Below are 15,542 nucleotides of genomic sequence, written 5' to 3' on the forward strand. Positions count from 1 at the left end.
ACAGACCAACGCTTTCAAGGGGGTGGTGTGTCTGCCCAGCCAGTCAGCAGCTGTCTTTTGAACACCCCCTGTGTGCCAGGCCCTTGGCAACACTCTTGGCATCACTAGCTCTTAACCTAGCTGCAGCACCCGTTACAGGCCCAGCAGGGCTGTATCTTCATGTGTGAGTTCATTTAGCACTCACGGAGCTCCAGTGAAACACGCACTGCTGTGATCCCCATTCTACAGATGAGAAGAGTGGGCTGAGAGGCAGTGAGTGACAGGCCACACGGAGGTCGCACAGTGAGTGTACAGTGGCCTCAGAGCTCAGGCAGTTTCATTCCAGAGCTTTATGTTGCCTTTGTACTAAGGGAAACTAACTACATGATGACAAAGACGCGGTTCTTACTGTTGAAACAGAGCAGTGACAAGAGAGATTCCTATGGAGACACGAAGTACTGCAAATGAGATTATCAGTTGTCTTAGAAACTACAGGAATAGATGTTTGAGTGCTCATGGTGTACAGTGATGGGGTTTGTAGTAGGAATGCAGTTAAGATGGAATCTTGGGGTTGGGGGGACTAAGAGGGCGCACAGTGGGCCTAAAGTGGTGGTGGAAGTCCAGTTGAGCAGACTGGTTGGGTTAGAAACCAGTGGCAAAGGGCTCACTAGGCAAGGAGGACTGTGGAGACAAGTGCTGGCAGAGAGCAGCATATCAGATGTTCAGAGGGTGCTGATGGATGGCCACGCTCCTCAGAGAGGGAAGCATTGAGCTCAGGTGACTGGGTAAAGTATCATCAGTACAAACAGGAAGCTCACAGAGGCAGCTCACTGGGGAGAAGCTGATCAAGCGCCTGTCTCCCAGGAGATAGAGAGCAGCCATCCATCTGCATCTTTGTTTCTTAACCTGTTTTTCATTGTCAACTTTAAACAGCAGAAATGTGTCTTGGAGGCTCCAAAGGAAGAGCTCCAGTTCTTTAGCCCTCAGGGCAGAAAGAATTTAGGAAGACACAAAGTGATAAGAAGTGATTGATTAGAATAGGATGCTTGTGAGGCTTACAAGCGGGCGGGCAAGAAGCTGCCACACAGAGAACTTAGTGGGCTGCAGCTTTATAATTGAAGGGAAATCAGGGGAGGGGAAGACGACCACCTTCTTCCTCATTCTTGAGTGGACATCAAGCTTCCATCTTCAGCTTCTCCTCCACATCAAGCCAGGGAGCTTTCTTGTCCCTACATAGTCAAACTGGGACTGTCACTGTGCAGTGAAAATGAGCAAAAAGGTGGCAACGTAGACTAAAATGAGGTAAATCTGCAGGTTTCAGTGTAACGCCACCTTTCCTCCTGGTTTTGTTTTTAGTGTGGGCAGAGAAGCGTGTCCTAGAATCATTAGCTTACTGAGCTCACTGAGGGTGTGGGGTCTCATGCCTCCATTGTTTTAGCTCTTTTGAGCATGCCTCGTGCTTCTGTTGCATGGTTTTGTTTCTAAGCAAGCCTGCTGGATTTTGGGGTTAATTAAACCTGCTTTCTTGAGTGATCATTAACTTAAACCTCCTATACTTTTCACTTCTTACAGTTCCCTAGTGGGATTAACTGTTTATCACCTGCTTTGTCCTTTCACTCTGTCCCTATCAAACCCCTCGCCCAGGAGAAAAGTTACATTGAATTTAAATTCTTTTTACCACGAGAAATTCCATACTAAGGAATAAGATTTTGTAAGGTAGGGTTGAGTTCTAAAGGGCCACAATCCTTGTAATACTTAAAATTTCCCACTATCCTGCCCCTTAAGGAGGGCAGTTTTTACCTCTTGGAAATGATCTCATTTTGATAACAATGCACATTCTACGTAGATACTTCTTTTGGGCAAGTGGAGAGAGGACCTGAGGCTAGGATCAGATTGTGTTTGGAAATGTAGATTTGAGATTTTTTTCAGTTCTGTGCTGAAGAACAATAGAGAAAATTATGGAAATGCAATACATTACATGCAAATTAAAAAGTTCTCTTCAAAAGGGAGGGAATGTATGTATACTTGTGGCCGATTGACATTGACAACAGAAACCAACACAGCATTGTAAAGTAATTATTCTCCAATTAAGCAAAAACTAGATGTTAAAGAAAACAGTGAAAAAATATTTTCAGCAGATAAAAGGGATAAAAAATTAAAAGCTTTATTATAGAATAAATTTATTTAACATATTAAGGAAAAAAAACACCTAATTTCCAAGTTGATAAATGGGCAAAGGAATGGAATGGAAAATTCACAAAAGAAGAAATACAGTAATAGTAATAAATAAGTGTACAGTTAAAGAAGGGGTACCTTTGTGCCAGAACATTGCTGGTAAGAATGCAGTAAAACTGACATTCTCATACACTGTTGATGGCTTTGTAAATTATACCACTTTTTGGTAACTTATTTACCAATATACTATGTTTTGTTGGATCTAAGACACCATTAAGACATACCATTATTTTATGTGTCGTTAAGAAAGAAAAAATGTTGCCAATTATAATTATAAAATGCTGTCCTGATTTCAATGAGTTAAAGTGTAAAAAAGAGTATATCTTAGAATTGATGAAATATTGTATGTCATAAGCCATATGGATGGCATTATCGTTTTTGCAGAATAATTTGGATATATCATGTAGAAATCATCTAATTGAGCGGGCTTTATCCTTGGAAGATGTTTACTACAGCAGCACAGATGCCAGTTAAACTGAGATGTTTGAAAATTTTGAAGAATTACGAACTAACTATAAGCACAGAAATAATCTTGTAGTATTAATGTCCCAGGTTGTGTCTTAGGGAAGGAACATCATTCCTGCCAAATGCCCTCCTAAAGAGGAGTTCCAAGGTCACTGGCCAGCATGTGGAATGCTCTGTAGGTTCTGGTGCCCAACCTTGGTCTGGTCCTCTGTGGCTGGGGACTTGGGGGGGCGGGGTCCCAGGTTAAGAGAACAGTCTGACATGTTTCCGTCAGCAGCCATTGTGGAGAGTGGGGACCTCTATGGTGCCAGGGCGGGCATCTGGCACTGGGAATCGTGGGGCTGAACCTGTTCAGGAGATGGTTTCAAGGTGGCTCACGGCAGCCTGGGGTGGCCTCACAGCACAGAGCATAGGGTGGCTGAGGTCTCATCTCATCCATCCCTCTGTTTGTGTAGGTGATCCAGATCCAGTTCTGAGGTGCATCGTTTCCGGATTCTTTGCAAATGCTGCGAGGTTTCATTCTACTGGAGCTTATAGGTAACATGATACTTTGTGAAGTCATTTGTGAAGTCACTTAAGTCATTTAAATCTTAAAAATGAACCAAACTCAACAGCAAGCCGACATGCATAGAAAGCAGAGAAATTAAATCATTTTTCTTTATTGTATCTTGCCTCCTTCTAAAGATGCCTTGAGGTTAGCTATACAGCTTTAAGCATAATGTCTTAACTTTGTGGAAATGATTCTCGAATATTCAGCCCATCCACATGTTGTAGGAGGATGATAGTTACAAGTCTCAAAGTGAAAGTTGCTCAGTTGTGTCCGACTCTTTGCGACCCCATGGACTATACAGTCCATGGAATTCTCCAGGCCAGAATACTGGAGTGGGTAGTCTTTCCCTTCTCCAGGGGATCTTGACAACCCAGGGAATGAACCTAAGTCTTCCACATTGTGCGTGGATTCTTTACCAGCTGAGCCACCAGGGAAGCCCAAGAATACTGGGGTGGGTAGCCTATCCCTTCTCCAGCAGATCTTCCCACCCCAGGAATCGAACCGGTGTCTCCTGCATTGCAGGTGGATTCTTACCAACTGAGCTGTCAGGGAAGCCTGTTACAAGTCTGCAGGCTGGTAACATATCTGTTGTAGTCAGAGAGTAATAGGACTTGAGGGAACCATTAGAGGTGCTTTCTCCTAGAGAAGTTAGTTTTGCTGTTGGGTGCTTCCTGATGTTTTTGGAGGTCTGCACAACTGAAGCTCCCCAGGTACATTGTAGCCAAACTGGAATGTTGGTGAGTATTTCTTCATGTGCTGGCTGGCCCCTCCCTCTGCTGACGACTACAGCTTGTCTCTTCCTGTTCCATTTTTCAGGTATAGAAAAGTCACTGATCACTGATGACCTCCGATAACCTCCAGTATATTCAAATTTGGTGAAAGCTGACACTGAGTTTAGCCCTCTTTTTTCCAAACCGAATCATTCCAGTTTGTTGAATTGTTACTTTAGTCTGTCTGTCTGTTTCTGAGCTGGTTTTAGTCTTGTAACTTCACTTTAGCCAGTTTTTTAGAGCAGTGATCAGAAGGTGCCCTTCTTTAATAAAGTGAAAGTGAAAGTGGCTCAGTCGTGTCCAGCTGTTTGCAACCCCATGGACTATACAGTCCATGGAATTCTCCAGGCCAGAGTACTAGAGTGGGTAGCCTTTCTCTTCTCCAGAGGATCTTCCCAACCCAGGGATCGAACCCACATCTCCCACATTGCAGGCAGATTCTTTACCAGCTGAGCCACAAGGGAAGCCCCTTCTTTAATAAGGGAGTGCTCAAAAGGCTCTCTCCCTAACTTGTCTTTGGGTTTCCTCCCTAGACTATTGTTAGCTTTTTCCTCTCAGAACATATTATAGTCCTGTGATCCTGAAGTCACCGTGCTGTCCCATTCCAGATACTGGACCCTGTTTCTTTTTCTTTTTTTTTAGGTTTTTATTTTCTATTGGGGGTATAACCAATTAACAATGTTTTGTTAGTTTCAGGTGAACACCTTAGGGGACTCAGGCCTACATATACAGGTTCCCATTCTCCCCCAAACTCCTCCCACTGGGCTTTCTTAATGAGCCCAGAATTGCATTGAGCTTCTTTGTTGTTTTTGGCAGTCAGGTCTCCTCCATCTAGTATTTGGTTGCTGACTGAGCCTCAGTATAGCACTTTACATTTGTTTCTAGTATGTTCTATTTGTTACCCCAGGCCGTGTATTCCAGCCTATCAGTGTCACGGTTCTGTTGCCCCATCATATGTACTCCCCTCCCAGCTCCCAGCACTGAGCTGTTCCGTCTGAGGCGGCCCTGGACAGGCTGTGATCTTCTCCAGTGAGAACCATCATTTCGTTGTCATTCTGATTGCCCCGCTCTCCTCAAGATTATTAATTAGCAGTTCCCACTTGCATTCACAAAAGTCTTTCACCAGTGTCCTCAATAGAAATACAGGCTACACAACAGGCTTCATGGTGGTCAGTCCCTTTGGGACAAAGTTCAGTGTTGGTCACCTGGTAAGAGAGTCAGCACCCTGGGCAGTGGCTTTATTCCAGCGCTGGATATGCGCAGGGTCGTGGCCTTGAAGCACTTTCCTGACACACATCCCTGGCATCTGCAGAAGTGCTCTGTAATTATGGTTTGAGCAGCAGTATCCTGTTCTGTTAATCTTCTCTCATGAGCTGATCTCACCAACAGTTGTGTGCGCTGTAAATATTTTTTTGAATTAAATTGAATTAAATCTGAGTTGGCATCTGAAATATTATCTCTGAGAAATGGATAGTCCAATATTGAGCTTTCTTTTTCCTCTGTTTATAATTGTCTCTTCCATAGTCTTTACTATTTAACCCTGTTAATAGAAAAGTTTATAGAAGTAATTGTATATATTTCTGTCCTCAAGGAAATTTTTGAAAGAGAACCTGTGGAAGATAAACATAAACATAAGCAGAAAAATATATTTCTCAGGTTTTTTTTTTTTTTTTCAAATGTACTTCTCCCTTTTTAAGCATGATTTATTCTTGATTTCTGGGGTGACAGTGGGGGAGGGGTCATAAAGGGCTCAAGAGAAGATGGAGAGGATAGTTTTGTTTGTGTGAAGTGCAGCCTGCATTTTTCAAGAGTTTAAACGCATCTGTGGGAAGGTCTTGCTGAAAGTGTTTAAATGTACTTGAGATAAAATTGCTCTGCTTCCCAAGGACCATCCGTGATGATCATGAATTGCACATCCACCCAGCATCAGTCCTCTATGCAGAGAAGCCACCCCGCTGGTAAGCCCCCTCCTGTCCCTCTGCTTTGTCAGCGCACTGAAGGCAAGGCCTCGTTCTGGTTCATCTCTGGGTCCCCAAAGCCTAGAGTCCAGGTGCCCAGTATGCGTTTGCTGACTCTGGTCCTCAGAGAATTTCTGCTCTGTCAAGGATCCCTTTAAGCCAATGGTCTTGTTCCTCTGCTCGCTGATCCCCTCAGCAGACATTCGTGTTCCCCCACAGACTAGGAGCTCTGTCCTCACTCTTGGTACAGCTGTGCAGAGAGAGGAATCCGGGTCCCATTCCACAGCCCGACAGAGAGCAGATGGACTCCAGTACCTGGGAGAAAGGCTTCTGTAGAGGGAGGTATTTTATAGGTGGCTGAGGTTCACAGTTCCATGGGCCAGGGTGTAAGGACTGGCTTCAGGGAGGAGATATTAATCCTTGCTCCGGAAACTGATATGGCTGCAGGGTGTGGCATGCGCGATCTTAGTTCCTCAACCAGGAAACAAACCCATGCCCCTGCAATGAAAGTGCAGAGCCTTGGACCACTGGACTGTCAGGGAAGTCCCTGGAAACTGATATCTATATTTATATACGCACTCTTAAAATCTGGGGATTTAAATTACCTTCTTGGCTCTGCTTTTTGGTGTCTGTTACCTCAGCCTCAGGCAAACTCCCCCCTCTTTTGTGTGTGTGTGTGTGTTTTGACAGCTTTATGGAGATATTATGTAATTCACATACATACAATTTACCCAGTTAACATGTACAATCCTTTGGCTTTAAATACATTCACAAGGTTATACATCCATCACCACAATTAATCTTCTCATTAGCCCATGAAGAAAACTGTTAGCAGTCATTATAACTGTGTGGATGTAACCCATATTCCTAGTAAGATATAGAATGCTTTCATCTCTCTAGAAGGTTCCCTTAACAGTTAATTCCCAGCTCCTTTCAGAATCAGTGAGCCTTAGCTTCTCTTTCTACATTTTCTAATGAAGTCATTAGACTCTGTTCAGAGTTCAGAGTTTTGTAAACAAAAGCATAAGGAACCAGAAGGTTCAACTGAGATGTCCTGGAAATCACGTGGGACTTAGAGTCTTCTCTGTGAAATGGACACACTGGTATACCAACCACTCAGGTCATGAGGCGTAAGTGAGCAACATGAATGCATTTGTCTAGTGTAGTGCCTAGCACACGGAACAGGTGGATGCACGTTAAAAGTAAAGGGGGAAAAACTTCCCATCTGTAATTGTTGTGGTTCTGATTCTAATTACAATATATAGGAAATTAGCTCATGATTTCTTCTTGTTTCAGGGTTATCTACAATGAAGTTATCCAAACCTCTAAGTATTACATGAGAGATGTGACCGCCATTGAGTCTGCTTGGCTGTTGGAGCTGGCTCCACACTTTTATCAACAAGGAACGGTAGGAATGAACTGAGCCTGGCCCCTCAAACCACGTGTTACCTGTCTCTTCATATTTTTAAATATACATTTATTTTTCAATGTAATGTCCTAAACTTGCCTGCCCCCCAGCCCCAACCCCCAGTGGTACATAGGTGAAAGGCCATTTCCACAGTCTCAGATTGTTCTGGGTGAAAGCACCGTACTGTTTGCTCATGTGACATTTAAAATGCTCACGTGCATTTAAAAATAAAATCCCTCCAGCTTACACGATAAGAAAAAGAGAATGTATCTTTAGGTCTTCCCCTCTCCCTCTACCCTTCTAAACCATTTCCAAAGAAATTCTGTGACACTTTGGACCGTGTTCACAAGAAGCAGCACAAATACTCTGATGAGGAGTGCTTTGCCGAGACTAAATGCGTGTGCAGGCTTAAACCTGTGGCAGTTTAAACACGTGGTGGGGGCGTTGCTGTGCATACCGTGTGTGCTTTTCTTCCAAGGCAGACGTGCCTTAACTCAGCTTCTTTGTCATCTCTGACCTATTTTGTTTTTAGACTGTTTTTCTACCTCATTATGGGTCACATTTCCTGCTTCTCTTGTCTAGTAATTTTTTGTTGTGTGCTGGACATTATGGGTGGTTTGTTGTGAAGAGTTGAATTTGTTGTCTTTTCTGTAAAGAATATTGAGTTTTTCTAGTACACAGTTCATACTGGCGGTCAGTTTAATTCTACCAAGACCTGACTTTAGTCTTTTTCGGGCAGGTGTCTAGTAGCCCTGCTCCCAAGACATGGACTTTTTGATGTCTCAGCTGAATGCCTGGGATGTTCAGTGAGGCCTTTGCACTCTGGCTGCTCAGACCTCCAGTGTCTCCTCCAAACCGGGTCACAACTCCCCAGTGCCTGTTCTTTGCCAGCCTTACGGAACCTTGGCCTGCACCCGTGCAGCTTAGTGTTCAGCCAGAGGCTTAAGGGTCTATGTTGATTCTGGAGCTCCTCTTTTCTGATGCTCTGTTCTATAAATTCCAGCAGGCACAGCAACTCTGAACTCTGATCTGTGTTTCCTCTCCCCAGCTAAACTGTTCTTTATTTAGGATTCACTTCCCTCTGACAGGGGCTTCCCTGGTGGCTCAGACGGTAAAAGAATCTGCCTGAAATGCGGGAGACCCAGGTTCGATCTCTGGGTTGGGAAGATCCCCTGGAGAAGGGACTGGCAACCCATTTCAGTAGTTTTGCCTCGACAATTCCATGGACAGAGAAAACTGGTGGGCTATAGTCCGTGGGGTCTCAAAGAGTTGGACATGACAAAGTGTGGAGAGCCATACAGAGACCTGGAATGACTATAAAGTTCACTCACCTCAAGTGTTTCCTTTTTCTCAAGGGTTACAGCCCCATGCTCTCTGTTACCCAGTACCTGAAAATTATCACTTCAGATATTTTGTCCAGTTTGACCATTGTTTACCACAAAAGGGAAACCAAAACCTGTTACTTCATCAAAGCTGTAGCCAAACTGCAGTGTTTTCAGACCAAAATGTGGCTTCATTGGTGCCTTTTAAAATTGGGAGAGTCCACATTAAATATGAATTTCAAGATTCTCTTGAAAGACATGTTGAATTTGCTGAGTTTCTGAGCCTCAGTTTGCAGCAGGGGCTGAGGAATGGCGACTATTGTGAGCGACTCTCTCCAGGTCCTGCCTCCCCTGTTTATCTCACTTGCTCGACTCCTGGAAACATTTGATCCTATAAAGGGAAGGATCTTTTCATCCCTCCCCCTCCAGCAATGTCAAGGGAAGTTGTCCTTTTAAATCTTTTGATATTTAAATATTAAACAATCAAACAAAAAGCATCTCAAACCTATATAGTTCAACTTCCTGTATCCCCATCCAGATATTTCAGCTAAAAATGAGATCAGCTGCAGGGATTGATAAGAATGCTGCTGTGTTGGGCTGAGAAGAATAAACCTGAAATGAAGGAAAATCTTCTTCCACCAAACCTCTCAGGTGGAACGCAGCAGACTTCAGAAGTCCAAAAGAGCAATTAGAAATGCAAACTTGAGCTTAAGGAGAATGGTGCAGTTTTAAGCCTGCTTGTTAGCGTAACGAGAGGCAGGCAGTTAGAGAAGAGAGACTCTGAAGTTGTCTTAGGTTCATTTAGACTCTGGGAGAACAGAATTAACCCAGAAGCAGAGTCATTTTCCCTTCTCACCTCAAAAATGACAGTTTTTCTAGGTCAAACCCACAAAGTTAGAGCAGACTGCCCCAGGATTTTGAAGAAAACAACAATGCCAAATTTGTCTTTTTTTTTTTTTCTCTCCAAATGTCTGTTTTTCAGCTCCTCTGTTCCACTCTGATGACTGCTTGTGATCAGAGTAATTTTAGAGAGGCTGGGCTTGGAAATCACCTAGTTCAACAACCTCATTGCACAGGCGAGGGCCCTAACCCTCTTCCGCCCTAAGAAACTTAGTGAAGTGCTCAGTCGTGTCCGACTGTTTGCAACCCCATGGACACCAGGCTCCTCCGTCCATGGGATTTTCTAGGCAAGAGTACTGGAGTGGGTTGCCATTTCTTTCTCCAGGGAATCGTCCCGACCCAGGGATCGGACTCAGGTCTCTCGCATTGTAGACAGATGCTTTACCATCTGAGCCACCAGGGAAGTCTCTCCTTAACTAAGCAGTCCAAGGGCACTTCTGCTATTAACTTGTCCAGAATGGATTGATTTCTCCAAGAGCCCAGCCGCTCTCCAGCAGCTGCCCGTGATGGCGGAGGGTCCTTGGCCGAGTGCAGCGTAGTGCCCCACGGCCATGCACAGCCCACAGGTTGTCCCCAGCTCTGTTCCTGGCATTGTTGGTGACTTTCCATTACCAGTGTTCTTCAGAGTGTTGCTCTTGCCCTGTTAAGAGGCCTGAAAAGGTCCAGAGTCTGCTTTGTTTATACACAACATTCTCTTCAGAAATGAGCACCAAAAATGGCCCCACAGGCACGATGACCTCATCCCCATTCCTAAGCTGAGGCTGTGGGTGTCTTCCATTGGTGGGCGGGGTCACGTCAGGTGAAGTGCATGGAGGAGAGAATTAGGAGGCATTCAGCAAGACCCACAGCTGGAGAGGGAAGGGCGGGGGACCTGTCCAGAGATTTGCCTTTCAAGTCCTCAGGTTTTTTCTCCTGATTCTGAGCTATCTTTGGGATCGAGGGAGAACCCTCTTCACCAGGGCCTTTGCTGGAATCTATACTAGTCCTTTCTCGGCCATGGGCTTCCCTGGTGGCTCAGATGGTAAAGAATCCGCCTGCAATGCGGGAGACCTGGGTTCCATCCCTGAGTCAGGAAGATTCCCTGGAGAAGGGAATGGCAACCCACTCCAGTATTCTTGCCTGGAGAATTCCACAGACAGAGGAGCCTGGTGGGCTACAGTCCATGGGGTGCAGAGTGTTGGACATGACCGAACAACTAACACTTTCTTCTTTCTTTTCTCGGCCATAAGTGGTTAGAAAGTGTGACTTCCTGCAGCTCATTGCACCTGCGTCCTGCTCCCTCAGCCCCCCACATCCTATCGTGCTTGGTGGGGGCTGCGTCTTCTGCACCTGCCTTCTTTCAGGCCCTGAGGTTCTCTCTCGGTGGTGGGGATGGCTGTCTCGAGGCCGTCTCGGATGTGCCAAGAGACGGGGTTTGGGCCCTGAGCGTGCTGGGGGCTGGCAGGCCTGCTCTGCTAGCAGGCGGGGCGCTGACGTCCCTCCAGTGAGGAGCCTGCTGTGTGAGGGCAGCACGCTCAGGATATCGCCTGCCTGTTGGATTAGAACTTACCGAGAGGGCATCAGGTCTGCCTCCGTTGCGAACAGAGGACCTTTATTCAAAGCTTCTGTTTACACTCCCTGCTTCAGATGTATACTTCAGGATTTCTCGCACTTTTGGCTTTACTTTCGAGTGTAAAGGATGCTTGTATCCCCCAATCCTATTATCTGAAGCCCATGATTATAGTGTTAGGCTTCCTGGGTTATTTACACTGCTAGAGAGTGACATTTCTGAGAGACTGGCCACCAGGCAGTGTCCTGGTCCGGTGTGTCTTCCCCGCTCTTGGGCGGGCGTCATGAGAGCAGGACCTTGAGCCTCTGGGGATGGCTGGCTAGGTTGGCTGACCTTTTTGTTCCCAAGGGGAGGGTACCTACCCTTGACTGTTCTCAACAAATTCTAGGAAACTCGAGGTGATCTTTGGCCTGGGGCCTTGAGCAGCCCGGCTGTTGGGCTGCAGGGCTGGGGCGGAGGGTGAGCCATGTCTGGCTGACAGCTGCCCTCGGAGCCCTGGGCTGCCCAGCCTCGGCCTGTGTGGCTTACTGAAGCCCTGGTGCCTTTGTCCCTTGGGCTTTTTTCCTCCAAAGTGTTGCCTGCGGGGCAGGGCGTTTACTGAGAAGGTGTGAGCCAGTTGGAAGCTTTGATTTGGTCACTTCCAGGGAATCGTGCTCAGGTCTGCTTCCTTTGACCCACCCCAGTGATGCTGTTTTCTCTTCTCTTGCAGCACCTGTCCCTAAAAGCCAAGAGGGCCAAGGTCCAGGACCAGTGAGCAGAGCTGGCAGCCGCTGCAGGGGCTGCTCGGCGTCCCCTCCTCCACGCGGTCACCCCGGCCCAGGGCGGACAAGCTGGCGTCGGCTCCTGTGGACCCGTCAGCGGCTCTGCAGTGGGCTGCAGCCCATTCACAGCCCCCTCCCGCCCGCTCCCCTCAGCATCTGCATTCCTCGCCGGGATCTGGAAGAGTCTGTGCCTGGGCGGGCGTCCTGCTGCGCAGGAGTTGGAAAGCCCGTGCTCTTGGCTCACCCAGCACCCTCCCTGGTCCAGCGTGCCCCTGCCACCAGGCATGAACTCCAGCCGGGCTTCATGGGGAGCAGGGAGGAAGGTGGGCTGCTGCGGGCTGAAGCACCACGTGGGGTGGGCAGGGCTTTGCTGGGCTGGCCTTGCCCTCCCTGCTGGGACCCCTCCTCTATTGACCAGTGAGGCCCTTGGCCAAGTGTGGACATGGCACATATCTATGATGAGACCCTGGAAACGCGGTGGATTTCTGCCAGTCACCCAGGGGCATGTTTGGTGGGCACAGGGACTCTAAAGTCAAGCAGCTTCTGTTTTCCCTCTGCCTCTGTTCCTGTTTGTCTGTGGTCAGGAGATTTGCGAGGATTGGTGATCAACAGAGAGATCCCATGTGCACAAGGCTCCTTGGCTTCACAAGCAGCTTGGCTTCCCCTTCACGCACGGTACCATGTCCCGATGCCACTAGAGACAGCTCATCAGCTCGAATCCCATCCCAGATCCTCGGTAGCAGAAATTCACAACCGATAGAGGCTCTAAGCTTCTGTAGCTCAGGAACATACTCGTCGTTTGTCTTCTGTGTGTTTGCTTGGGTTCTTGGGAGAAGGCGGGGACCCTTCCAGCAGGCACTGGTGTCGTCGTCCCCCGGGCTGCTTGGCTGTGATGATGTTCGCAAGCACATAGCTTGAAAGTTTATTTTTGTACCGATCTAGTTTGGATGTGCCACTTTTGGCACCAAACGTGTATGTCATTTTTATTTCTGTTTTATAAACATGTAAATAATAGTGGTAACTTGTTAATAATAGTAAACCTTTATACTTAAAGTAAATGTAGTCCCTCCCATCCGTGGTTCTCCTGGTCTGTATTTTAAGACAGTCCAATGAATTCTTCCAAGTGAGCGCTTGACATCAGCTGAGAAACCAGAGGCTTGGCACATGGCAACTTTGGGGTCATGTGGGCACAGGAAGCCCCGTAGAGCAAGATCGTGTGATCAGATGCCCTCCAGACATCGTTAGAGCAGACATGGGATGTTGTTTTATAAAGTCCCAAAGAAGTGCCAGTTCTCACCAGTTTCTGATTGGGATCCTTGTGGAGAAAGGCTAGAAATGCCTTCATAAAGCCTGAATTTAGGACCAGGGCTGATCCTGTTGAGCTTCTGTTGGGGTGGGAGGAGGCAAAGGGGCAGAATCCACATCCTCTGGGGGCGAGACCACAGATCAAATCAGGGGATCAAACAACAGTCCGCGGTGCAGGCTGGAGCCAACAAGGTGTCACTGGCCACCTCTGCCCGTGGGCCCCGTCTGTCGCCGCCTCTCCACTTCTTGGGCATCCCCAGCAGGGCAGGCCTCCCAGCGTTGTGCCCTGTGTCACATCGCAGCCCCTCGTGTGTGGAGATGGATCATCACCATGAAAGGCCTGTAACCGCGAAATGCCAGCCTTGGCCCTGGGGCCCCTTTGCACGTCTCTGCAGGACCACGTGACCTCGTCAGAGAGTGCTGACTCAGCCAGGCTGAGAGACCAGTAGGGCCCGATGGCCTGGCAGCTCCCAAGACTTTGTCCCCTAGTCGTTCCACAAGAATGAGCCCTCTCAAGCCCCACACAGGTGCTTAGATACCATTAGTGACATTTCCACGACTTTGCAGCGTCTTCCTTCTGAAGCCAGCTGCTCGTGTTGGACGGCGCAGGGGAGTCCATGCTGGGAGGTGGCATGGGGCGGTGTCCTGAGGCCCAGGGACGGGCCCTTCTGTGCTCGTTCATTCTCTGTGGGTTCTGTGCCGAAGCCAGTCTCCCCGAGGGCTGGACGGCGCCATCACAAGGAGGCCCCTGGGCCAGGCTGCGCTCCGGCCCGTCCCTCCGTCCAGTCTGCAGACACTGGCTGAGCACCCGGGCTGTGTGTGTAACACAGGAGTGGGGTGGAGATGTTCGACAGCAAGTGACTGGGTGAGGGGACCCACAGGGAGGCAGGGGACAAGGGTGATAGTGGTGAGAGATGGCAGAGGCCGTGGCGGTGGTTAGAAGCCAGTCATCCAGAAAAAGCTTGCTCTTAACAAGACCCTTGTGAACCTACAGAGTGTGCTCACATTCTGCTGTTGTGTCTGTCCCTCCCACCTCACCCTTTCACTTTGGCCGTGAACGTGGAGAGTCGCCCAGTCCCCCAGCTCCTGTCTCTGGCACCAGCTTCAGCACCAGCACAGCCTGTGACCATTGCTGCTTGCTCTTGGCCTCGGTGCCAGGCTGGGTTCCCCTGCCATCCTTCCCTGTTCTCAGCACTACTTTCCAGGCCCCAGCGCTGATGGCTTCCGGTCAGTTGTTTCATAGGGTCGAGTGGTGGGGTCACACGTCTGAGGTGCCTAAATTTGGATGACCACAAGGCCCCATGCTGGAACTACAGGACCAGATCTCCAGTGGTGGGACCTGGGAGCCTGCAACTTGAAGAGCTCCAGCCCAGATGATTCTAATGATGTGGTGGCTTGGGGACCACTGGTAAAGGAGATAAGATGTCACAAGGACCTCAACCCAGGAAGGGAGGTGAGCCACCAGCTGGGCAGTCAGGAAGAGCATCAGACTTGAGTGACAGTTTTGACACAGATTGTCTTCTAACCCATACGAGGATCTACTCCGAGCCCACTGGCCTGTTCCTCCAAAGCACTGGGGTTGGAATGCAACTCCTGACAGGTCACGGTGGTGGGCACCAGTGTTGGCCCACAATGAGTTTTCTTGACTTCTCTCTCCAAATGGTGAGCATTTCATGGTTATTCTGTATAAAAGATTATCCCATCCTTTCGTTGTGTTTTTTTTTTTTTTTTTTGGTGCTAAAATGTTCTTTCTTTTAGAAATAATGGTGATATTAGATGGTAGCTTTAAAAAAAAATGTTTTCCTTGGAAAAATATCAGCAGTCTTACAGGGAACTGCCCTGGTGGTCCAGTGGTTAAGACTCCATGCTCCCAATGCAGGGGGCCTGGGTTCAGTCCCTGGTTGGGGAACTAAGATCCCATATGCCGCATGGCTTGGCAGAAAAAGAAAAAAGAAAAAAAAAATTGTATATGAGTTTCCCCATTAAAAATTCAAGGGGCTTCCCTGGTGGTCCAGTGACTAAGACTCTATGCTCCCAGTGCAGGGGGCCCGGGTTCGATGCTGGTCAGGAATCTAGATCCCACGTTACACAACTGAAAAGATCCCACATGCCACTACTAAGATTTGGTGCAGCCAAAATAACAACAACAGAACTGGTTGATGAAATCCCCAAATCCAGGAACCACTAGTCTGTGGGCTAGAGAGTACTGTGTGGGCCAGCTGGCAGCTCAGCGCCAAACATTGAATCTCTGGGAAGACGAGCTGCCTTGTCAAGCAACGGGATTGCACGCGGACTTTTGGAGCAGCAGGGGACCTGCCTGTCTTCACATAATTGGAAGGA

The 15,542-nt window shown here is 47.8% G+C and overlaps 1 protein-coding gene across 2 annotated transcripts in view; it reads left to right on the forward strand.

The window, feature by feature from the left end:
- DHX35 (DEAH-box helicase 35) overlaps positions 1–12,969 on the forward strand; it is a 67,839-nt gene extending 54,870 nt beyond the window's left edge. For both annotated transcript variants that reach the window (XM_043479491.1, XM_043479492.1), the window contains 4 exons: positions 3,135–3,216; positions 5,886–5,957; positions 7,254–7,365; positions 11,846–12,969. In XM_043479491.1, the coding sequence (XP_043335426.1) occupies positions 3,135–3,216; positions 5,886–5,957; positions 7,254–7,365; positions 11,846–11,890 (311 nt within the window). In that variant the 3' untranslated portion in view covers positions 11,891–12,969. The remainder of the gene's footprint in view (positions 1–3,134; positions 3,217–5,885; positions 5,958–7,253; positions 7,366–11,845) is intronic.
- The last annotated feature ends 2,573 nt before the right edge of the window (positions 12,970–15,542 follow it).

Source organism: Cervus canadensis, chromosome 10 (assembly GCF_019320065.1).
Source record: "Cervus canadensis isolate Bull #8, Minnesota chromosome 10, ASM1932006v1, whole genome shotgun sequence".
Lineage (NCBI taxonomy): Eukaryota > Metazoa > Chordata > Mammalia > Artiodactyla > Cervidae > Cervus > Cervus canadensis.